The 26,013-nt window shown below is 35.3% G+C and overlaps 1 protein-coding gene across 1 annotated transcript in view; it reads left to right on the top strand.

Annotated features, from left to right (window-relative positions):
- Positions 1-26,013, top strand: part of LRRIQ3 (leucine rich repeats and IQ motif containing 3) — a 225,305-nt gene that overhangs the window by 12,180 nt on the left and 187,112 nt on the right. The window contains exons 2-3 of the mRNA XM_059899348.1: positions 9,256-9,504; positions 13,178-13,501. Of these exons, the coding sequence (XP_059755331.1) occupies positions 9,256-9,504; positions 13,178-13,501 (573 nt within the window). The remainder of the gene's footprint in view (positions 1-9,255; positions 9,505-13,177; positions 13,502-26,013) is intronic.

Here is a 26,013-nt window from a genome sequence, read left to right as displayed (position 1 = left end):
TTTGCCATGTGTCTGTGCAGTTTTCTCATCACCATTTATTGAAGAGACTTTTTTTTTTTCCTCATTATATATTATTTGGTCCTTTCTTGTAAATCAATTAACCATATATGTGTGGTTTTATTTCTGGGCTGTCTACTCTGTTCCATTGATCTATATGTTTGTTTTTAATGCTGACACCATACTGTTTTGATTACTATAGCTTTGTAATATAGTTTGAAATCAGGGCATGCAGTGGCTCCAGCTTTGTTCTTTTTTCTCAAGATTTTTTTTGGCTTTTGGGGTCTTCCATGGTTTCATACAAATATTAGGATTGTTTGTTCTATTTTTGTGAAAAATGCCATTGGAATTTTGATAGGGTTTGCATTGGATCTGTAGATTACTTTGAGCAGTGTGGACATTTTAACAATGTTAATTCTTGCACTCCATGAACACATATCTTTCAATTTATTCGCGCCTTCTTCAATTTCTTTCATTAGTGTGTTGTAGTTTTCAGTGTACAGGTGTTTTTACCTCCTTGGTTAAATTTATTCTGAGGTATTTTTTTCTTTTTTGATGCAATTGTAAATGGGATTGTTTTCTTAATTCTGTTTCTTATAAGTCATTATTAATGTGTAAAAACGCATCAGATTTTTGTGTATTGATTCTGTATTCTGTAATGTTGGTTTTGTTTATTAGTTCTAACAGGTTTTTTTTGTGTGTGTGAAGTCCTTATGGTTTTCTGTATGTAATATGTTGTCATTTGCAAATGGTGACAGTTGTACTTCTTCCTTTCCAATTTTAATGCCTTTTATCTCCTATTCCTGCCTTATTGTTCTGATTAAGACTCCCAGTACTATGATGAATAAAAGTGGTGAGACTGGGCATTCTTGTCTTGTTTCTAATCTTAGAGGGAAAGCTTTCAGCTTTTCACCTTTGAGTATGAGGTTAGCTGTGGGCTTGTCACATATGAACTTTATTATGTTGAGGCGTGTTCCCTCTATACCTAGTTTGTTGAGAGTTTTTATCATAAACAGGTGTTGAATTTTGTCAAATGCTTTTTCTGCATCTATTGAGATGATCATATGATTTTTGTTGTTCATTTTGTTAATGTGGTATATCACATCGACTGATTTGTGGATGTGTTGAACCATTCCTGCTTCTCTGGAATAAATCTCACCTAATTATGGTGTATGATCCTTTTAAGGTATTGTTCAATTCTGTTTGCTAATATTTTGTTGAGGATTTTTGCATCTATGTTCATCAAGGAAATTGACCTGTAATTTTCTTTTTTTGTGATATCTTTGTTTTGTTTAGATGTTTGGGTGATTCTGGCCTCATAAAATGAGTTTCAGAATATTCCCTCATCTTCTATATTTTGGAAGAATTTGAGAAGAATTCATATTAATTCTTCTTTGAATGTTTTAGGATTCACCTCAATCACTTTACATTTATTTTTTATGTATCTTTATGTAAAAAGTGGCTTTCCTGTAGACAACATATGGTTGGGCTAGTTTTTGATCCACTCTAACTTTGATCCATTCTGTCTTTGTTTTGATGCTTAGACTATTGATATATTTACAGTAAGTCCCCTACATACGAACCTTCAAGTTGCAAACTTTCATAGGTGCAAACGTGTGTTCACATGTCCAATCACCTAAGTTAGTTTGTGTGTCTGGCATACACTGTCACGTGCATGCATCCTCTACAAGTGGTAGAGCTTTTGTGTACTTTACAGTGCTGTATAGAATACAGTAGTACAGTATCTTTATTTCAAGCTAGATCTGCAAGAAAACGACTTCATTGAACTCCTTGCTGTGCAACACGAGGAGCTTACTAGTGAAGACCTGATGGAACTGGAGGCCCAGAGAAAGGACAAAGAGAGACAAGAGGAAGAAGTAGCTAAAGCACTGAAGAGATTCACGATGACGAAATGGCAAAGGGATTTTCTTTGTTTGAGGAGGCACTATTAGTTTTTGGGGCACATGACCTGAACATAGATGGTACATGAAGGTTGCAGCAGCCGTTCAGAATGCAATCCATTGCTACTGTGTCATCTATGATGAGAAAAAAAGAGCTACTACCCAGACATCACTGGATCATTTTTTTCAATGGGTAGATAGAATTGAATCCAGCAAGGAACCAGAACCTGAGCCATCAACATCAGGCGTGAGTGAAATTGCAGCTTGCCCTCCATCTCCTACTGCTGACGATCCTTCAGCTCTACCATCTCCCACCTCCTCTCACTCCTCCACTCAGTAACTCTTCTTGCCTGTTCACTCGATGCCAGCCCCTGTATGCCAGCTGTTGTACTGTACTACTGTACTTTTCAAGGTACTGTACTGTAAGGTTAAAAATGTTTTCTTTATTTTTTGAGTTTGTTTGTTTTTTATGTATTATTTGTGTGAAAAGTATTAAAAACCTATTACAGTACAGTACTATATAGCCAATTGTGTTAGTTGGGTAATTAGGCTAGCTTTGTTGGACTTATGAACAAATTGGACTTACAAATGCATTCTCGGAACTGAACTCGTTCATATGTAGGGGACTTACTGTAAAGTGATTATATAGTTGGATTAATATCTGTATTTGTTAATCTTTTCTATTTATTGCTCTTGTTCTTTGTACCAGTTTTAGCCTTCCATTTTTTTCTGCCTTTTGTGATTTTAATTAAGCATTGTATATGATTCTATTTTCTATCTTTTCTTAGCATATCTATTTTACTTTTTAAGCCATTTCCCTAGAGATTGCAATAATCCAAATCCACTCTCAAATAACACTATACTACTTCGTATGTAGTATAAATATCTTATAATAAAAAATATTCCGGATTCTTCCTTCCTGTTCCTTGTATCCTTGCTCTCATTCATTTCATTTATACATAGCATAGTTACTTATACAAAAATATATAGTTGACTTCTAAACAACATGGGTATGAACTGTTGGGTCTACTTCTATGTTTTTCTTTTTTTCAATAAATACAGTACTACACAATCTGTACTGGTTGAAGCCACAGATGCAGAACCTCGGATAGTTTTGTGGAGGGATCACTATGGGACTTGAGCATCCATGGATTTTGGTATCTGTGGTGGATCCTGGAACCAATCCCCTGTAGATACTGAGAGACAAATGATTTTTAACTGTGTGGGGGTCTTCACCCCTACCCACAGCCATGTTTTTCAAGTGTCAACTGAACATATGTATGCATATATAATCAAATAAATGTTTGCTATTAATGTTTGAACAAACTTTTACCTGTTATATCAACTAAGAATAAGAAAAATAAAAGATTTGTATTTTACTTTCCCTTGTGCCTGCCCCAGTGTTCTTCCTTTTTCTTATGTAGATCTGAGTTTCTGAACTATACTATTTTCCTTGTCTCTAAAGGACTACTTTAAACATTTCTTTTAAGGCTGGTCTACTGACAAGAAATTTCCTCAAGTTTTGTTGATCTGAGAGTCTTTTTTTCTCATTCAATTTTGAGGAATAATTTCACAAGGTATAGATTTTTTTGTTGGCAGGTTTTTCCTCTCAACACTTTAAATACTTTACTCCATTCTCCTCTTGCTAGCATAGTTTCTTAGGGGAAGTTAGACATAATTCTTATTTTTCCCTTTCTGTGGATAAGGGGTTTTCTTCCTATGTCATCTTTCAGATTTCTTCCTTTATCCTTAATTTTCTGAAATTTGAAAATGATATGTCTAGATGTATTTTTTTGGCCTTTTTCCTGCTTGGTGTTTTCTGCTTCTTTCATCAGTGGGTTGTATCTAACATTAATTTGCAGAATTTCACCATCATTACTGTTTCAAATATTTTTTATGCTCCTTTGTTCCTTTATCACTTTCTTCTCATTCTGTTATTTCCATTATGCATATTGAACACTTTTTGTAGTTATCCCACAGTTCTGGGATATTCTGTTCTGCTTTTTTCGGTCTTTGTTCTGTTTACTTTTCAGTTTTTGAAGTTTCTATTAACATATTCTCAAACTCAGAGATTCTTTCCTCAGCCATGCCCAATCTACTAAATTAGCTCATCAAAGGCATTCATCATTTCTGTTATAGTATTTTTGATCTCTAGCATTACTTTTTTATTCTTTTTTATTTCTATCTCTCTACCTTACACTGTCCATCTGTTCTTGTTTGTTGTCTACTTTTTTTCATTCAAGTGCTTAGCATGTTAATCATAGATGTTTTAAATTCCCAGTCTGATATTTCCAACATCTTTGCCATAGCTGATACTGGTTCTTATGCTTACTCTGTGTTTTTTGTCTTTTAGTATGCCTTGTAATTTTTGTTGAAAGCCAGAAATGATGTACTGGTAAAAGGAACTCTTATAAAATACTGGTGTGGTGTGGTGGTAAGGTGTGGGTAGAAAAGAAGTATTCTACGGTTATATGTTAAGGTCTTAGTCTTTTAATGAGCCTGTGGCCCTGGGCTGTGGATTTCACAAGTGCTTCTTAGTTTTCCTTACTCTTAGGTGGGCAAGATAGCAGGAGTGGGCTGGAGTTGGGTGTTTCCCTTCCTCCAAATGGAAGGCTAGAGGGAGACGGAGTTGAGTATTTCTCTTCTCCCACGTCAGTTAAGCTCTGATAAAACCTCAGTTGTTTAGTGTCCATTAAATAGTTTCTCTTGAGGGCAGGCCTTATTAAGAAGAACAGAATTCTCTGGTGTATTTCAAAATTATTTATTTCCTCTCCCCTATGGAAGCATGAGTGGATTTTTGTCCAGTATTCACCCTGAGGACTTGTTAGAGCTCCTGGATGTTAATCTTACAAAAGCAAGGTGGTCCCTTCATTGACTAGGCCCTCCTGGAATTTTTAATCTCAGAGTTGTCAACACTGTGCCTGCAGTAACTTGTCAGTTATAGTTTAGGATTTCCTACCCGGGAGGCACTGGTTCCTCCAGAGATCTCTGCTGGTGAGTTTCTGCTCCTGTAAGTTCTGAATCTCTGTATCCACTTACCTGTCTCGATTTTGGGGGTATTGGTTCTCTGTGTGACCTCCCTTTTCTGAGGAATCCAAGAATATGTGTTGATTTTTTTCATTTTGTTCAGCTTTTACTTCTTAGGATGGTGTGACAACTTCTAAGCTCCTTACATGTTGGACTGGAAACCAGAAGTGCCCTAACTTACTTTTTGAAGGGGCAGTCTATTTTGAGTTGCTAATTGAGCTAGGTATTTGCCTTATTAAGTAATACTCATTTTACAATGCTTGCTATGTGCCAGACACTGTTCTAAAGCCTTCAGGCCAACTCATTTAGTCCTCATAACAATTATTTCCATTAAATACTATTACTATCCATGTTTCATAGATGAGGAAACTGAGGCACATAATTTGGATACATAACAAATTGAGGATATACATCACTTGCTTGAGGTCACCAAGCTCAGAACAACTTATATTTTATTTTCTTTTTACTCTAACTGCGTTATAAACTGGTTCAAATCATCAGAATAACTTCCTCTAAGTAATAGAATGTGGTTGAGGTAAAGCTCTGCCAGATGGGCCAAAACCTTCAGAAGCCCTGACAGGTTCTGTGTTTATACTTTTTGGAGCCCTGAGTCAACCATGTAGAAAGTCTTGCTTCCCTATTACAGAGACACATGAATAGACCTGTGAGAGGATGACATCATTAGTACTGGTGTAGATGGAGAGACCTTGGGATAGTATGGTGAGAGAGACCCATGTATCCCAGCATTCCAGCTGAACCTACCTTCCTGCTGTCCTTGCCAGTGTTTCACATATGTAAATTAGTGACCTTGGAGGTGTTAGTTTGGATGAGCCCCACAAGACTGAATCTTAAGTCAACATCCCTTGAAAAAGAACTGCCCACTTGAACTAAGTTAAGCCACAGACCTGAGAAATAATCAGTGGTGTTTTTATTAAGGCAGTAGGTTTAGGGGTGCATTGTTACACAGTGTAAATAAATGAACAAAGAATGTGCATTCTTTTTTGCAGAACATTGGATATTGGTTGTAGAGAATTCAAATTGAAGGATTTCAAGGAATTAACAACAAATATAAATCTAAATGAGACATACTTAATTATTTGTACTTAGAAATCTTTTCTTCCAGGTTTATTGTGATATAATTAACATATAACATTATGTAAGTTTAATATGTACAATATGATACTTTGATACGTGTATACATTGCAAAATGATTACCATGGTAAGGTTCATAATACATCTATCACCACATATAATTACCTGTTTTGCTTTGGTTTTTTTTTTTTGGTGTGTGTGAGGACCTTTAGGATCTACTCTCTTAGTAACTTTTAAGTATACAATACAGTATTTTTAACTACAGTCACCATGCTGTACATTATATTCCCAGAACTTGTTCATCTTATAACTGGAAGTTTGTTCCCTTTAACCAACATCTCCCCATTTCTTGCACCACATTTTGGCCACCAGTGGCATTTATATTGTAGAAAATGGCAGTTTCCTTCTTCTTCGTGGCTGAATAATATTCCAGTGTGTGTGTGTATGTGTGTGTATATAAAATAGATATCACATTTCCTTTTGCCATTCTTCTGTCAGTGGACACTTAGGTTCCTTCCATGTCTTAGCCATTGGGACTAAAGAACATGGGGATGCACATATCTCTTCAAGATAATTACTTCATTTTGGGGGGATATATACCCAGAAGTGGGATTACTATGTCACATGGTAGCTCCATTTTTAATTTTTCAAGGTACCTCTATACTGTTTATGTTGGTACAGCCAACAGTGTATAAGGGTTCCCTTTTCTCCACACCTTTGTCAACACTTAATCTTGCCTTTTTGAATATAGTCATTTTCAAAGGTGTGAGGTGATAGCTCATTGTGGTTTTGATTTTCATTTTCCTAATGATTAGTGTTGAGCACCTTTTTAATGTATGTGTTGGCCATTTATATGTCTTCTTTGGAAAAATATCTATTCAGGTCCTTAGCCTAGTTTTTAATCAGGTTGTTGTTGTTGTTATCACTTTCTACTGATTTGTATGAGTTCCTTTTATATTTTGGAAATTAGCCATTTATCAGATCTATGATTTGAAAATATTTTCTTCCATTCCATAGGTTCCTCTTTATTCTGTTGATTGTTTGTTTGATTTTTTTTTTTTTTTTTGCTGTGCAGAAGCTTTTTAGTTTGTTGCCACAGTTGTTGGTATTTGCTTTTGTTAATTTGCTTTTGATGTCATATTCAAAAAGTCATTACCAGGATGAACGAATGTAAAAGGAACTTTTTTCCCCTAAGCTTTCTTCTAGAAGTTTTATGGTTTCTGGTCTTACATTTAAGTCTTTAACCCATTTCCAGTAATTTTTGTGAGTGGTGTAAGACAGGGGCCCAATTTTATTCTTTTGCATGTGAATATTTCATTCTTAGGCAGTTTTTTCTTAGGCATTTATTGAAGATACTGTCCTTTCATTATTGAGTATTCTTGGTTCTTTTGTCAAATATTGTTGTTGCATATTTATGGGTTTATTTCTGGGCTCTCAATTCTTTTACCTTGATCTATGGGCCAGTTTTTATGCTAGTACCATACTATTTTGATTACTGTAGCTTTGTAATATGTTGTTTTGAATTCAGAAGGTATGAGGCCTCCAGTTTTGTTCTTTCACAAGATTGTTTTTCCTATTTTTTTTTTTTTTGTGGTCCCATATGAATTTTAGAATTGCTTTTCCTATTTCTGTGAAAAATGTCATTGAAATTTTGATAGGGATTGCACTGAATCTATAGATGACTTGGGTAGTAGTATGGACATTTTAAGAATATTAGCTATTCCTATCCATGAACACAAGATAGCTTTCCAATCATTTTTGTTTTCTTCAATTCCTTTCATTAATATCTTACAGTTTTCAGTGTACAGATCTTTCACCTCCTTGATTAAATGCATTCCTAAGCATTTGATTATTTTTGATGCTATTATAATGGGATTGTCTTCTTTATTTTTTTCACGTAGTTCATTGTTAACAAATATAAAATGCAATTGAGTTTTGCATGTTGATTTTGTGCCCTTCAACTTTATTGAATTTTTAAGTTAGTTCTAACAGTTTTTTGATGGAGTCTTTAGGATTTTCTGTATATAACATCAAGTCATCTGCAAACAAAGACAATTTTACTTCTTCCTTTCTGATTTTATTTCTTTTTCTTGCCTGATTACTCCAGCTAGGATATCCAGTATTGTGTAGAATAGGAATGGTGAGAGTGGGCACTTTCTTTTCCCTGAATTTAGAGGAAAGCTTTCAAACTTTCATCACTGAGTATGATGTTAGCTGCAGGCTTATAATTTATGACCTCTGTTATGCTGAATTGCAGTGCTTCTGTACCCACTTTGTTTAGAGTTTTTATTATTTAAAGATGTTAAATTTTTTTCAAATGATTTTTCTGCATCTATTGATACGATCATATGATTTTTATCCTTCATTCCATTCATGAGGTTTATCACAATGATTGATTTACATTGTTGAATCATCCTTGTAGCCCTGTATTGCCCCTTAATTTCATTTAGCTGCATTTATCAGCCTTTCCAACAAAGATTATCACTTTCCTAACTTGGGGATTCATCATTCAATGCTCTTCTTTATTTAACAATATCTTTTCACCAAACTTATTATACAAGGCATGTTAGGGTATAGTTTTCTCTTTTTTTAAAAATAAATTTAGTTATTTGTTTATTTATTTTTGGCTATGTTGGGTCTTTGTTGCTGTGCGTGGGCTTTCTCTAGTTGCGGCAAGCAGGGGTTACTCCGTGTGGTGCATGGTCTTCTCATTGCGGTGGCTTCTCTTGTTGCGGAGCATGGGCTTCTGTAGTTGCAGTACGCAGGCTTGGTAGTTGTGGCACATGGGCCTAGTTGCTCCGTGGCATGTGGGATCCTCCCAGACCAGGGTTCGAACCTGTGTCCGCTGCATTGGCAGGCAGATTCTTAACCACTGCACCACCAGGGAAGTCTGAGGGGTATAGTTTTGTGTTTGTTTTAGTTGTATTGCCTAGAGGTGATGTTTTAATCCCAGCTATTTCACTGAATTTCATGTTCTTGAAGTATTTCAGGAAAAAGAAAGTATTTCTTCCTCTTACTGATTATTTCATTGGTGAGAGAAATGATACATTTTTGAGTTGTAATTATATACATGTTATATATTTAAAATGCTTTGGAATAGGTTTTATGGAAATTATATTCTTAAAAATTTTAACTTTTCTACCCATTTTATTCTCACTGTCTATTAGAAAGTATTTTTTTCATATAGATTTATTTTTGAAAGTTGAAAAAAACGTTCAAAATTTCCCATTTTTCCTAGATGTTTCATGGAACAATCACAGAAGAGCTAACCAATCATAGAGAATGGAGTCACTATAATGAAAATATAATAGAAGATCAAAAATATTTTGTTTTTGTGAAGTTCAGTGGCCTGCATTTAAAATCTATGGAAAGTTTTCAATCTTGTATCTCTCTTAGAGTGTGCATCTTCTCAAACAATTTTATTACAGATATTCATCCACTTCAGAGTTGTATAAAATTAGTCAAACTTGATCTCCATGGAAATCAGGTAAGCAATAGCCATTTCAGTTATCTGCATATAAATGAAGTTGATATTTAATAAGCACTTATGTTATCTATGTACAGTATTTCTCCCAGGTAGTCTTATATGTGAAATATAAACAATTCAAAATTAAATAAAAAATATATATAAACACAAAAATTTTAAGTATAAGCAAACATTTTTAATTTAAATTATCTAGACCAACGGTGTGTGATTTGGTTTACTTCTTAAATCCATAGTCTTAAGACTACTTCTTGACTTCTTAATTTTTTAATGACCTATAATTGACATATAGTATTACATTAATTTCAGGTATAAAACATAATGGTTCAATATTTGTGTATATTGCAAAATGATCACAATAAGTCAAGTTAACATCCATCACCAAAGAGTTACAATTTTTCCCTTGTGATGAGAACTTTTAATATCTGCTCTCTTAGCAACTTTCAAATATATAATCCAGTATTATTAACTGTACTCACCCTGCTGTATATTATATCCCCAGGACTCATTTATTTTATAACTGAAAATTTGTATCTTTTCAGCAACTTCACCATGTCACCCACCCCCTCTGTCTCTGAATCACCAATGAGTTCTCTGTATCTAAGAGTTTGCTTTTTGTTTGTTTTTTGCTTTTTTAAATTCCACATGAGTTAGATCATATGGTACTTGTCTTTTTCTGTCTGACTTATTTCATTTTGTGTAATGCTCTAAACATCCACCATTTTGTTGCAAATGGCATGATTTCATTCTTTTTTGAGTCAGTAATACTCCACTGTGTATACACACAACATTTTCTTTATTTATTCATCTATAGATAGACACTTAGGTTGCTTTCACGTCTTGGCTATTATAAAGCTGCAGTGAACATGGGAATGTATGTGTCTTTTTGAGCTAGTGTTTTCATTTCCTTGAAATAAATTCCTGGAGGTAGAATTGCTGGCTCATATGGAAGCTTTATTTTGAATTTTTTGAGGAACCTCCTTGCTGTTTTCATAGTGGCTGCACCAATTTACAATTGCACAAACACTGCACATGGTTCCCTTTTCTCCTCATCCTTGCCAACTTGTTATTTCTTGTCTTTTTGATAATAGCCATTCTAATAGGTGTGAAGTGATTGAATTTGTGGTTTTAATATGCATTTCCCTGATGATTGGTGATGTTGAGTATCTTTTCATGTACCTGTTGGCCATTGGATGTCTTCTTTGGAAAAACATTAACTTAGATCCTCTTCCCATTTTTTAGTTGGATCGTTTGGGTTTTTGCTATTGTTGTATGAATTCTTTATGTATTTTGGATATTAGCCCCTTCTCAGATATGATTTGCAAATATTTTCCCCCATTCAGTAGGTTACCTTTTCTTTTCTTTTTTTTGGTAAGATTTATTTATTACTTATTTATTTATTTTTATTTATTTTTGGCTGCATCGGGTCTTTGGTTGCAGCACACGAGATCTTTGTTGAGCATGTGGGATCTTTCGTTGTGGTACCTGGGCTCCAGAGCACGTGGGCTCTGTAGTTTGTGGCACGCAAGCTCTCTAGTTGAGGTGCGCGAGCTCAGTAGTTGTGGCACGCAGGTTTACTTGCCCCGTGGCATGTGGGATCTTAGATGCCTGGCCAGGGATCGAACCTGCGTCTCCTGCATTGTAAGGCAGATTCTTTAACACTGGACCACCAGGGAAGTCCCAGTTGCCTTTTCATTTCATTGATGGTTTCCTTTACTGTACAGAAGCTTTTTAGTTTGACATCATCTCACTTGCTCAGTTTTGGTTTTTTTTAGCCTTTGCTTTTGGTGTCAAATCAAAAAAATATATTGCCAAGACCCATGTCAAGGAGCTTACCACCAATGTTTTCTTCTAGGAGTTTTATGGTTTCAGATTTTGTGTTCAAGTCTTTAATCCATTTCGAGTTAATTTTTGTGTATAGCATAAGATAGTGGTCAAGTTTCATTCTTTCACAAGTGCCTGTCCAGTTTTCCCAACACAATTTATTGACGAGACTCTTCTTTTCCCATTGTATATTCTTGGCTCCTTTTTTGTAAATCAATTGAACATATATGTGTGGGTTTATTTCTGGGCTATCTTTCTGTTCCATTGACCTATGTGTTTGTTTGTTTGTTTTTAAATGCCAGTACCATACTGTTTTTTTTTTTACTGTAGCTTTGTAATATTCTTGAATTCAGGAAGTGTGAGGGCTCCAGCTTTGTTCTTTCTCAAGATCGTTTTGCCTATTTGAGGTTTTTTGTAGTTTCATACAAATGTTAGGATTATTTGTTCTATTTATGTGAAAAATGCCACTGAAATTTTGGTATGGCTTGTGTTGAATCTGTAGATTGCTTTGGGTAGTATGAACGTTTTAACAATATTAGTTCTTGCAATTCACAAGCACAGAGTATCTTTCAATTTATTTATGTCTTCTTCAATTTCTTTTCAGTATGTCTTATAGTTTTCAGTGTACATATCTTTCACATCCTTGGTTAAATATATTCCTAGGCATTTTATTCTTTTTGATGAAGTTGTGAGTGGGATTGTTTTATTAATTTCTCTTTCTGATAGTTAATACTTAATGTGTAGACAGTCAACATAATTTTGTGTATTGATTTTGTATTCTGAAATGTTACTGATTTTATTTATTAGTTCTAACAGTTTTTTATGGAGTATTTAGGGTTTTCCATATACAGGCATACTGCATTTTATTGGGCATCACTTTATTGCACTTCACAGATACTGCATTTTTTACAAATTGAAGGTTAGCATTTTTTAACAATAAAGTATTTTTTACTTAAGGTATGTACATTGGTTTTTTAGACATAATGCTATTGCACACTTAATAGATTACCGTATAGTGTAAACAACTTTAATATGCACTGGGAGACCAAAAAATTTTTGTGACTTGCTTTATTGCAATATTTGCTTTATTGCAATGGCCTGGAGCTCAACACACAAAATCTCTGAGGTATGCCTGTATAATATCATGTAATCTGCAAAAAGTTACAGTTTTACTTTTTCATTTCCAATTTGGTTGCCTTTTGTTCCTTCTTCTTGCCTAATTGCTCTGTCTAGGACTTCTGGCTTCCAGTGCTATGCTGAATAAAAGTAGTGAGAGTGGGCATCCTTGTCTTATTCTTGCTCTTAGAGGAAAATATTTTATCTTTTCACCACTGAGACTGATGTCAGCTGTGAGCTTGTCAGATATGGGCTTTATTATGTTGAGGTACATTCCCTCTATACCCAGCTTGTTGAGTTTTAATCATAAATGGATGTTGAATTTTGTCAAATACTTTTTCTATATCTGTTGTGATGATCGTATGATATTTATCCTTCATTTTGTTAATGTGGAGTATCACTATCACGTTGATTGATTTGACCCCTTAAGTTTTTCATGTAAGGGAAGTATTTTATAAAAGTTTAAAGAGTCTGCTTATTACAAAGGGACTTTTATTGAATGGAGTATATATGTTTGTTTATTTAATTACACTATTAATTACAGACACCTAGTGTATTTTGGTTTACCCCAGTCATCATTTGGGTAATTAGAAATTCTGTTTTTGCTTACTAATGAGAAATTTGCTATTTGGGAAAACATTGAATTACAGAAGATGTTTAATATTTTTCCTTTTTCAATGTAATTCATGGAAAATTTATATTTGTATTTAACATATTATTATTAATGATATTTCAGATAAAGAGTCTACCAGATACCAGATTTTGGAGTGGATTGAAGAACCTAAGACTTCTCTATCTACATGACAATGGGTTTGCAAAGTTAAAGAATGTATGTATGTTATCTGCTTGTCCAAGCCTCATTGCCCTCACTATGTTTGATTGTCCCGTGAGCCTTTTAAAAGGATATAGACATGTTCTTGTCAACAGTATATGGTCTCTCAAAGCACTGGATCATCATGTGATTTCTGATGAAGAAATAATTCAGAACTGGAATCTTCCTGAAAGATTCAAAACATATAACCACCGACTTTTCTTTAATTTCTGCCCTGCTTTGAAAAAGGTAATTAGCTTCATTAGGGTTTCATTTTAAATAAATGTATAGAAGTAAAATTTTAGCTTCTAAATTCTTCACCTAAATTATATAAACCAGTATTTTGTATCATTTACATAAAATATAGTAAACTAATGAATATATTAGTAATGTCTTATAACTAAAAAATTATAAAATCCTATATGCCTACTGCTAAAAATTATTGAACATAGGATTATCAAATTGTAGAGAAACAAATATTTGACTTTTTTGGGTCTCCATTATGTTTCAATAGCTTTAAGGAGGTATAGCTTACTTACTGTAAACTTCACCCATCTTACATGTATGATTCCATAATTTTGGTAAATTAACAGTCCTGTATAACTGTCTTCACAATCCAGTGTTAGAAATTTCCACCACTCCACCAGTTTCCTTCTTTCCCATCTGCAGTTAATCCCCACTCCCAACTTGGTCCTAGGTAACCATTGATCTGTTTTCTGTCTCTATTAATTTATTTTTCTAAACATTTTATAAAAATGGAATCATAGAATATGTAGTCTTTTTCACCTGCCTTCTTTCACCTAGGGTGATGTGTTAGAGCCTTATTCATGTTGTAGCATGTATCAGTAGTTTGTTCCTTTTGATTGCTGGGTATTATTCCATTATGTGAATATATTACATTTTCTTTGTTCATTCACCAATGGACATTTGGATTATTTCTAGTTTTTGTTATTATGAAAATGCTGCTATAAACACCTACTTTCATGTCTTTGTGTAGACATATATTTTCATTTTCTTTGGGTAGATACTTAGGAGTGCATTTGCTGAGATGTATGGTAAGTTTATGTTTAACTTTTTAAGAAACTGAATTGTTTTCTAAAAAGTGGAAACCACTGATGCATGAAGGTTCCATTTTCTGTATGTCCTTTCAAACACTTAGTATTTTCTATCTTTTGCACTATAGACATTCTAGTAGGTGTGAAGGGTATTTCACAATGGTTTTAATTTTTATATCTCTAAAAAGTAATGATGATGATGATAAGCATCTTTTCATCTGCTTATTAACTATGCATATATCTTCTTTGGTCCAATGTCTATACAAATTTTTTGCCCATTTTTAAAGTGGGTGTTTGTCTCATTATTGATTTATAACAGTAGATATCTGGGTATAAGTCCTCTATCAGATAGAAGAATTGCAAATATTTTCTCCTAGCCTGTAGCTTGTCTTTTCATTTTCTTAATGGTCTTTTTGAAGCAAAAAGTTTTGAGTTTTATGAAGTCCAATTTAGAATTTTTTGTTTATGGATCATGCTTTTGGTGTTATATCTAAGAACTCTGCCTAATTCAAGGCCAAAAATTTTTTCTTTTATGTTTTATTCTAAAATTTTAATAATTATATCTCTGAAATTTAGATCTATGTTTTATCTTGAATGAATATTTTTACATGGTGTGAAGTAAGAGTCTAAGTTTATTTTTTGCATGTGGATATTCAATTATACCAGTCCCATTCCCCCAGTGAATTGCCTTGATATTTTTTGTTAAAAATCAGTTGGCCATAAATGTAAGCATTTATTTCTAGACTCTCAATTATATTCCAGTGGTCTATATAGCTGTCCTTACAGCAGTACTACACAGTCTTGATTACTATAACTTTGTAGTTAAGTTTCAAAATAGGGAAGTGTGAGTTCTCCAACTTTGCTCTTCTTTTTCAATATTGCTTTAGCTATTCAGGGTTCCTTGCATTTACAAATGAATTTTAGGATCAGCTTGTCAGTTTCTACAATGATTCCTGCTGGGATAGTGATAAGGATTCCATTTAATTTATAGATCAATTTGTGGAGAATTACCATCTTTATAATACTAGTCTTGTCCTTGAACATGAACTGTCATTTTATTTAAGTACTCTTTAATTCTCTCAGTTTTGTTGTTTTCAGTATACAAGTCTTTCACTTAATTTTTGAAAATTTATTTCTATGCATTTTATTTATTTTTGTGATATTGTGAATGGAATCATTTATTAATTTCATTTTGTATTGTTTTTTATTAGCATATAGAAATACAATTAAAATTTTATTTAATCTGATATTCTGCCACTTTACTATTCTCATTTCTTAGTTCTAGAAGTTTTTGGTTGACTCAGAATATTTGTTTTTTGACTGAAAGTGGATTTTTTTTTCCATATTTGAATGATTCCATTAGGAAATAGTTTATTTGTTTCAATGTTTAATTCCAGGCATTTGATTATTATCTGGATTTTTAATGGAAGAGGATAAAATATTCAATTTCTAAATAGTTAATATGGTGACATTACATGTTCAAATCACCATTGTATGTTGACTTTTAAAATGTTGAAAGAAGTACTTGGGAAACTTGATATCTAGTTGTAGGTTACAAAATACTTAAATGGATAGACAAAAATAGCAGAAAACATGCTTCATGTCATATGAATATTAGAGCAAATAAGTCATGTCAGTGTCCAAAATAAGTGGTTAATTCTGCAGGTATTAGACAAGTCAGGTACATGATATAGAAAGTAAAGATGTATGTTTCAGAACAGTGTAATGTGTTGTAAGTATATATAATTCTGCATATATACATATATACACATTGAATATTGATGAAAAATCTAAAAACATTTGAACAGTAATCACATCTGAAAGGATATATAAACAATAAACAGTGATTATACAAGGGAAGCCTAGAGATTAGAAGGTTGAAAGACTTTTTATAGCTGCATATGATTCTTTAAAAATTATGAGTATATTAATGATTTTATAATAATAGTTTAAAAAACGTGGGGAAATATAAAACAAGGCAATATTTAAGTCTGGTATCTTTTTTTTTTTTATGGAGGAGGGAGAAATTCAAATAGGAATTATTTATTTATTTATTTTTGGCTGTGTTGGGTCTTCATTTCTGTGCAAGGGCTTTCTCCAGTTGCAGCAAGCGGGGGCCACTCTTCATCGCGGTGCGCGGGCCTTTCACCGTCACGGCCTCCAGTCGCGCAGGCTCAGCAGTCGTGGCTCACGGGCCCAGTTGCTCCGCGGCATGTGGGATCTTCCCAGACCAGGGCTTGAACCCGCGTCCCCTGCATTGGCAGGCAGATTCTCAACCACTGCGCCACCAGGGAAGCCCTAAGTCTGGTATCTTAACCAGGGCTCTAAAGGAAGAATTTCATTTAGGTATTCTAGTTGTGTGGTATGGTGTAATCAAAGGTAGGAACAGACATGACCCTTTTAAGGACAATCAAAATGACTGAGGTTTGTATAAGGAATTAGTTGGAATTTAGAGGCAGGGGGAGTACTGAAAAGAATCTTGGATGATATACCAAGGAGTTTAGACTTCTTAATAAATGTTATGAAGATCTACTGAAGTAGTTTGAGTAGGAAATTAAAAGACATTCTGTCATAGTTGTTGTCTATGAATAACTAGTTTTTATAAATAAAAAGTTTTTTTAAAGGAGATTAATCCAGTATTTTACTAACAGATTAATGGGGATTAGGAGACAGATGAGGGCAGAGAGACCAATTATTGTAGGCCAGAAATGATGTAATTAGGGTTGATACAGGAAGATAGCAGTGGCAAAGAAGAAAGAAGATAGCATAAAGTAGAGGAAAGACACTCTAAAAGCCATTGTGGCAGGCACTTCATGTATTTTATTCCTTCATTCCTTTGCCAAATATGTATTGAGCACCTAATATGTGAGAGAGATTATTTTGGATTCTGTGGTAAATAATACTGACAAAGGTCCTGCTCTCATGAACTCCAGTGGAAAGACATAGGGAATAAACTTGTAAGCAAAAAACAGTCAATCAGTCAACCATAGAATGTCAGATAGTGTTAATTTCTAAATAAAATAAAATGGTAACATAGGATGAAGGGGGTAGAGATTTAGGCAAATACTTTAGTTAGGGTGGATGGGGAAGGACTTTCTGAAAAGTGTTTTATCTATTTATCATATCCTTTGATTTGGAAAGGTATTACTCTTATTTTATGGAAGAAAATGAAATATAGTGAGGTTTAGGAACTTATCTAATATAAGACATCTAGACAGTCATGAAGCTGAGATTTCACGTCTGTCTTGGTCTTAGTCCTACAATCAACATTACATCGCAAAGGACCAGTACAAAGATTTGGCAAGATTTTTTAAAAAATTGATTGAATGCAATAGGAGAAGAATAAGTGAAGAAAGACTCCTCTGGTATTTTGAACTTTGGGAATCAGTAATCAGAGAAATAAATAACCTAGTTAACAGAAATGGTGGCATTTGAAGAGTTTTGATAGAAAGTTAAGTTTGGTCATGTTTATTTGAGGCAGGATATTGATAGTGAGATATCAGCCAGGCATTGGAAATGAAGAACTAAAATTCAGAAATAGTGTTCTAGGTCTAAGATGTAAATCCAGTAGTCATTTGCTCGAGCTCATAGTTGAAGCCAAGCTGTCACAGGAAAATGTAGGGATCAATAAAGTCTAAGACCTAAGGACAGAGCCTTAGAGCGCAGTCTCATTTTGTGCATAGAAAGCAGTAGAAACAATGAGGAAAACAGAGATTGATCCAATGACATAGAAGGAAAAACAGAGACATGGCTTTATTACCACTTAAGAGAAAAGAGTGATTTAAAAATGAATAATGTTTTTAAAGAGCCAATAAAAGTTAGCACTGATACAAAACTATTTTGAAAGGCTTTTTGACAGTGAAGAGGTTATTACATCTTTGGAATTTCACTAACTTGTAGGGGTGTATATGAAATTGTAATGGTTAATACGTGATTGCCAAGTATAGAAACTTTTCGGAGAAAATTTTGGACAAAGGAAGCATAATGCCTTAACTGTAGACAATAAGATTAATGGAAAGCCTTAAAAAAAAAAAGTGAGATGATACTATAATGTATTTTTAAGCTGAGGGAAATTAGTTTTAATTTTTGAAAACGAGGTTGAAAATGTCAAAAAAAAAGGGAATAATTGAAGAAAAATGTTGTGGAGAAAGCATTAATAGAAAGCATCGCAACCGGAGTAAGCCTGAAAGAGATATAGGTACACCAAATTCCAGCAGAATTTTTGTGAGTTGTAGAGATTTAAAGAAATCCATTTGAATAAAAGTTTTTCAGTTTACGTATAAATTTTTATTCATTATTTTTGCTAGAAGCAATGTTCTTTTGGTTATTCGTTGATTATTGAAAGATTTTATTTAACTTATAGCAGTATAAATGAACACTTGAGAAAGGAATAAATGACAACCTGTGGGGTTATTTATTTATTTAGTAGTGTTTGAAATACATTTTCAAAACATTTAGTTGCACTTACTGAGTATAAGAACATTATGAAAACTGAAAAATTATAATGAACCTCATAATATTTCACACAATTTTTTCAGTAAGTATTATTCTTTTATCAGAAGGGCATGGATGTAGAAATTTAAGAAATCTATGTTCATTCTAAACGAACAAATTAATGTGATTAAAACTTGTGCCCAGAGGAGGAGCTTCAAGATGGCGGAAGAGTAAGATGTGGAGATCACCTTCCTCCCCACAAATACATCAGAAATACATCTACATGTGGAACAACTCCTACAGAACACCTACTGAATGCTGGGAGAAGACCTCAGACCTCCCAAAAGGCAAGAAACTCCCCATGTACCTGGGTAGGGCAAAATAAAAAAGAAAAACAGAGACAAAAGAAAAGGGACAGGACCCACACCAGTGGGCGGGAGCTGTGAAGGTGGAAAGGTTTCCACACACTAGGATGGCCCTTCACGGACAGAGACTGCGGGTGGCGGAGAGGGGAAGCTTCGGAGCCACGGAGGAGAACGCAGCAGCAAAGGTGCGGAGGGCAAAGCGGAGAGATTCCTGCACAGAGGATCGGTGCTGACCAGCTAGTGCACCACAGCTAGCCGGGAGGGAGTCCGGGAAAAAGTCTGGAGCTGCCGAAGAGACAAGAGACATTTTCTTGCCTCGTTGTTTCCTGGTGCGCGGGAGAGGGGATTAAGAGTGCCGCTTAAAGGAGCTCCAGAGACGGGCATGAGCTGCGGATATCAGCGAGGACCCCAGAGGCGGGCATGAGATGCTAAGGCTGCTGCTGCAGCCACCAAGAAGCCTGTGTGCAAGTACAGGTCACTATCCAAACCATCCCTCCCAAAAGCCTGTGCAGCCTGCCACTGCCAGGGTCCCGTGATCCAGGGACAACTTCCCCTGGAGAACGCATAGCACGCCTCAGGTTGGTGCAATGTCACACCGGCCTCTGCCGCCACAAGCTCGCCCCGCACTCCATACCCCTCCCTCTCCCCGGCCTGAGTGAGCCAGAGCCCCTGAAGCCGCTGGTCCTTTAACCCCATCCTGTCTGAGCGAAGAACAGATGCCCTCAGGCGACCTACACGCAGAAGTGGGTCCAAATCCAAAGCTGAACCCCAGGAGCTGTGCGAAGAAAGAAGGGAAAGGGAAATTTCGCCCAGCAGCCTCAGGAGCAGTGGATTAAATCTCTACAATCAACTTGATGTACCCTGCATCTGTGGAATACCTGAATAGACAACGAATTATCCCAAATTGAGGAGGTGGACTTTCGGAGCAACGAGATATATATTTTTTTCCCTTCTTCTCGATTTGTGAGTGTGTATGTGTATGCTTCTGTGTGTGATTTTGTCTGTAAAACTTTGCTTTTACCATTTGTCCTAGGGTTCTGTATGTCTGGTGTTTTTGTTTGTTTTTTTGTTTTTTTTATTAAAAATTTTTTTTAAAAATAATAATTATTTTTTTATTTTAATAACTTTTTTTATTTTACTTTATTTTATTTTACCTTCTTCTTTCTTTCTTTCCTTTTTTTCTCCCTTTTATTCTGAGCCGTGTGGAGGACAGGCTCTTGGTGCTCCAGCCAGGCATCAGGGCTGTGCCACTGAGGTGGGAGAGCCAAGTTCAGGCTACTGGTCCACAAGAGACCTCCAAGCTCCACGTAATATCAAATGGCAAAAATCTCCCAGAGATCTCCATCTCATCGCCAAGACCCAGCTCCACTCAATGACCAGCAAGCTACAGTGCTGGACACCCTATGCCAAACACCTAGGAACACAACCACATCCATTAGCACAGAGGCTGCTTAAAATCATAATAAGGCCACAGACACCCCAAAACACAACACCAGACGTGGACCTGCCCACCAGAAAGACAAGATCCAGCCTCATCCACCAGAACACAGGTACTAGTCCCCTCCACTGGGAAGCCTACACAACACACTGAACCAACCTTAGCCACTGGCGACAGACAGCAAAAACAATGCAAACTACGAACCTGCAGCCTGCGAAAAGGAGACCGCAAACACAGTAAGTTAAGCAAAATGAGAAGACAGAGAAACAGACACCAGATGAAGGAGCAAGGCAAAAGCCCACCAGACAAAACAAATAAAGAGGAAATAAGCAGTCTACCTGAAAAAGAATTCAGAGTAATGATAGTAAAGATGATCCAAAATCTTGGAAATACAATGGAGAAAATACAAAAGACATTTAACAAGGACCTAGAAGAACTAAAGAGCAAACAAACAATGATGAACAACACAATAAATGAAATTAAAAATTCTCTAGAAGGAATCAATAGCAGAATAACTGAGACAGAAGAATGGATACGTGACCTGGAAGATAAAATAGTGGAAATAACTACTGCAGAGCAGAATAAAGAAAAAAGAATGAAAAGAATTGAGGACAGTCTCAGAGACCTCAGGGACAACATTAAATGCACCAACATTCGAATTATAGGGCTCCCAGAAGAAGAAGAGAAAAAGAAAGGGACTGAGAAAATATTTGAAGAGATTATAGTTGAAAACTTCCCCAATATGGGAAAGAAAATAGTTAATCAAGTCCAGGAAGTGCAGAGAGTCTCATACAGGATAAATCCAAGGAGAAACATGCCAAGACACATATTAATCAAACTATCAAAAATTAAATACAAAGAAGAAATATTAAAAGCAGTAAGGGGAAAACAACAAATAAAACATAAGGGAATCCCCATAAGGTTAACAGCTGATCTTTCAGCAGAAATTCTGCAAGCCAGAAGGGAGTGGCAGGACATATTTTAAGTGATGAAGGAAAAATCCTACAACCAAGATTACTCTACCCAGCAAGGATCTCATTCAGATTTGTAAAACCTTTACAAACAAGCAAAAGCTAAGAGAATTCAGCACCACCAAACCAGCTTTACAACAAATGCTAAACGAAATTCTCTAGGCAGGAAACAGAAGAGAAGGAAAAGACCTACAATAACAAACCCAGAACAATTAAGAAAATGGTAATTGGAACATACATATCGATAATTACCTTAAATGTAAATGGATTAAATGCTCCAACCAAAAGATATAGATTGGCTGAATGGATAAAAAAACAAGACCCATATATATGCTGTCTACAAGAGACCCACTTCAGACCTAGGGACACATACAGACTGAAAGTGAGGGGGTGGAAAAAGATATCCCATGCAAATGGAAATCAAAAGAAAGCTGGAGTAGCAACTCTCATATCAGACAAAACAGACTTTAAAACAAAGACTATTACAAGAGACAAAGAAGGACACTACATAATGATCAAGGGATCAATCCAAGAAGAAGATATAACAATTGTAAATATTTATGCATCCAACATAGGGGCACCTCAATACATAAGGCAAATACTAACAGCCATAAAAGGGGAAATCGACAGTAACACAGTAATCATAGTAGGGGACTTTAACACCCCCCTTTCACCAATGGACAGATCATCCAAAATGAAAATAAATAAGGAAACACAAGCTTTAAATGATACATTAAACAAGATGGGCTTAATTGATATTTATAGGACCTTCCATCCAGAAACAACAGAATACACATTCTTCTCAAGTGCTCATGGAACATTCTCCAGGATAGATCATATCTTGGGTCACAAATCAAGCCTTGGTAAATTTAGGAAAATTGAAATCATATCAAGTATCTTTTCTGACCACAATGCTATGAGACTAGATATCAATTACAGGAAAAAATCTGTAAGAAATACAGACACATGGAGGCTAAGCAAACACACTACTTAATAACCAGGAGATCACTGAAGAACTCAAAGAGGAAGTCAAAAAATACCTAGAAACAAATGACAGTGAAAACACGACGACCCAAAACCTATGGGATGCAGCAAAAGCAGTTCTAAGAGGGAAGTTTATAGCAATAAATCCTCCTTTAAGAAACAAGAAACCTCTCAAATAAACAACCTAACCTGACACATAAAGCAGTTAGAGAAAGAAGAACCAAAAACCCCCAAAGTTAGCAGAAGGAAAGAAATCATAAAGATCAGATCAGAAATAAATGAAAAAGAAATGAAGGAAACGATAGCAAAGATCAATAAAAGTAAAAGCTGGTGCTTTGAGAAGATAAAAAAATTGATAAACCATTAGCCAGAGTCATCAAGAAAAAAAGGGAGAAGACTCAAATCAATAGAATTAGAAATGAAAAAGGAGAAGTAACAACTGACACTGCAGAAATACAAAGGATCATGAGAGATTACTACAAGTAACTATATGCCAATAAAATGGACAACCTGGAAGAAATGGGCAAATTCTTAGAAATGCACAACCTTCCGAGACTGAACCAGGAAGGAATAGAAAATATGAACAGACCAATCACAAGCATTGAAATGAAACTATGATTAAAAATCTTCCAACAAACAAAAACCCACGACCAGATGGCTTCACAGGTGAATTCTATCAAACATTTAGAGAAGCGCTAACAGCTATCCTTCTCAAACTCTTCCAAAGTATAGCAGAGGGAGGAACACTCCCAAACTCATTCTGTGAGGCCACCATCACTCTCATACCAAAACCAAAGATGTCACAAAGAAAGAAAACTACAGACCAATATCACTGATGAACATAGATGCAAAAATCCTCAACAAAATACTAGCAAACAGAATCCAACAGCACGTTAAAAGAATCATGCACTATGATCAAGTAGGGTTTATCCCAGGAATGCAAGGATTCTTCAATATACGCAAATCAATCAGTGTGATAAAGCATATTAACAAATTGAAGAATAAAAACCATATGATCATCTCAATAGATGCAGAAAAAAAACTTGACAAAATTCAACACCCATTTATGATAAAAACACTCCAGAAAATAGGCATAGAAGGAACTTACCTCAACATAATAAAGGCCATATATGACAAACCCACAGCCAACATTGTTCTTAATTGTGAAAAACTGAAACCATTTCCTCTAAGATCTGGAACAACACAAGGTTGCCCACTCTCACCACTATTATTCAACATAGTTTTGGAAGGTTTAGCCGCAGCAATCAGAGAAGAAAAAGAAATACAAGGATTCCAAATCAGAAAAGAAGAAGTAAAGCTGTCACTGTTTGCAGATGACATGATACTATAAATAGAGAATCCTAAAGATGCTACCAGAAAACTACTAGAGCTAATCAATGAATTTGGTAAAGTAGCAGGATATAAAATTAATGCACAGAAATCTCTTGCATTCCTATACACTAAGGATGAAATATCTGAAAGAGAAATTAAGGAAACACTCCCATTTACCATTGCAACACAAAAGAATAAAATACCTAGGAATAAACCTACCTAAGGAGACCAAAGACCTGTATGCAGAAAACTATAAGACACTGATGAAAGAAATTAAAGACGTTACAAACAGATGGAGAGATATACCATGTTCTTGGATTGGAAGAATCAACATTGTGAAAATGACTCTACTACCCCAAGCAATCTACAGATTCAATGCCATCCTTATGAAACTACCACTGGCATTTTTCACAGAACTAGAACAAAAAATTTCACAATTTGTATGGAAACACAAAAGACCCCCGAATAGCCAAAGCAATCTTGAGAAAGAAAAACAGAGCTGGAGGAATCAGGCCCCCTGACTTCAGACTATACTACAAAGTTACAGTAATCAAGACAGTATGGTACTGGCACAGAAAGAGAAATATAGATCAATGGGACAGGATAGAAAGCCCAGAGATAAACCCATGCACATATGGGTACCTTATCTTTGATAAAGGAGGCAGGAATATACAATGGAGAAATGACAGCCTCTTCAGTAAGTGGTGCTGGGAAAACTGGACAGCTTCATGTAAAAGAATGAAATTAGGACACTCCCTAACACCATACACAAAAATAAACTCAAAATGGATTAAAGACCTAAATGTAAGGCCAGACACCATCAAACTTTTAGAGGGAAACGTAGGCAGAACACTCCATGACATAAATCACAGCAAGATCCTTTTTGACCCGCCTCCTAGAGAAATGGAAATAAAAACAAAAATAAACAAAAGGGACCTAATGAAACTTAAAAGCTTTTGCACAGCAAAGGAAACCATAAACAAAATGAAAGGACAACCCTCAGAATGGGAGAAAATCTTTGCAAATGAAGCAACTGACAAAGGATTAATCTCCAAAATTTACAAGCAGCTCAATATCAAAAAAACAAACAACCCAATCCAAAAATGGGCAGAAGACCTAAATAGACATTTCTCCAAAGAAGATATACAGATTGCCAACAGACACATGAAAGAATGCTCAACATCATTAATCATTAGAGAAATGCAAATCAAAACTACAATGAGATATCATCTCACACCAGTCAGAATGGCTATCATCAAAAAATCTACAAACAATGAATGCTGGAGAGGATGTGGAGAAAAGGGAACTCTCTTGCACTGTTGGTGGGAATGTATATTGCTACAGCCACCATGGAGAACAGTATGGAGGTTCCTTAAAAAACTAAAAATAGAATTACCATATGACCCAGCAATCCCACTACTGGGCATATACCCTGAGAAAACCATAATTGAAAAAGAGTCATGTACCAAAATGTTCATTGCAGCTCTATTTACAATAGCCAGAACATGGAAACAGCCTAAGTGTCCATCAAGAGATGAAAGGATAAAGAAGAAGTGGCACATAGATACAATGGAATATTACTCAGCCATAAAAAGGAATGAAACTGAGTTATTTGTAGTGAGGTGGATGGACCTAGAGACTGTCATACAGAGTGAAGTAAGTCAGAAAGAGAGAAACAAATACCGTATGCTAACACATATATATGGAATCTAAAAAAAAAAAGGAAAAAAGAAAAAAAAATGGTCATGAAGAACCTAGGGGCAAGATGCTAATAAAGATGCAAACCTAGTAGAGAATGGACTTGAGGATACGGGGAGGGGGAAGCATAAGGTGGGACAAAGTGAGAGAGTGGCATGGACATATATACACTACCAAACTTAAAATAAATAGCTAGTGGGAAGCAGCTGCATAGCACAGGGAGATCAGCTTGCTGCTTTGTGACCACCTAGAGGGGTGGGGTAGGGAGGGTGGGAGGGAGAGAGATGCAAGAGGCAAGAGATATGGGGACATATGTATATATATAACTGATTCACTTTGTTATAAAGCAGAAACTAACACACCGTTGTAAAGCAATTATTCTCCATTAAATTGTTAAAAAAACAAAACAAAACAGAAAAGCTTGTGCCCTGTAACACAATGAAGCTGTCTAGAAGGAACCTGTTTATTCTTAACTGTGACATAT

The sequence above is a fragment of the Balaenoptera ricei genome, chromosome 1, assembly GCF_028023285.1.
Source record: "Balaenoptera ricei isolate mBalRic1 chromosome 1, mBalRic1.hap2, whole genome shotgun sequence".
NCBI lineage: Eukaryota > Metazoa > Chordata > Mammalia > Artiodactyla > Balaenopteridae > Balaenoptera > Balaenoptera ricei.
This window is presented reverse-complemented; position numbering and strand designations above follow the sequence as displayed.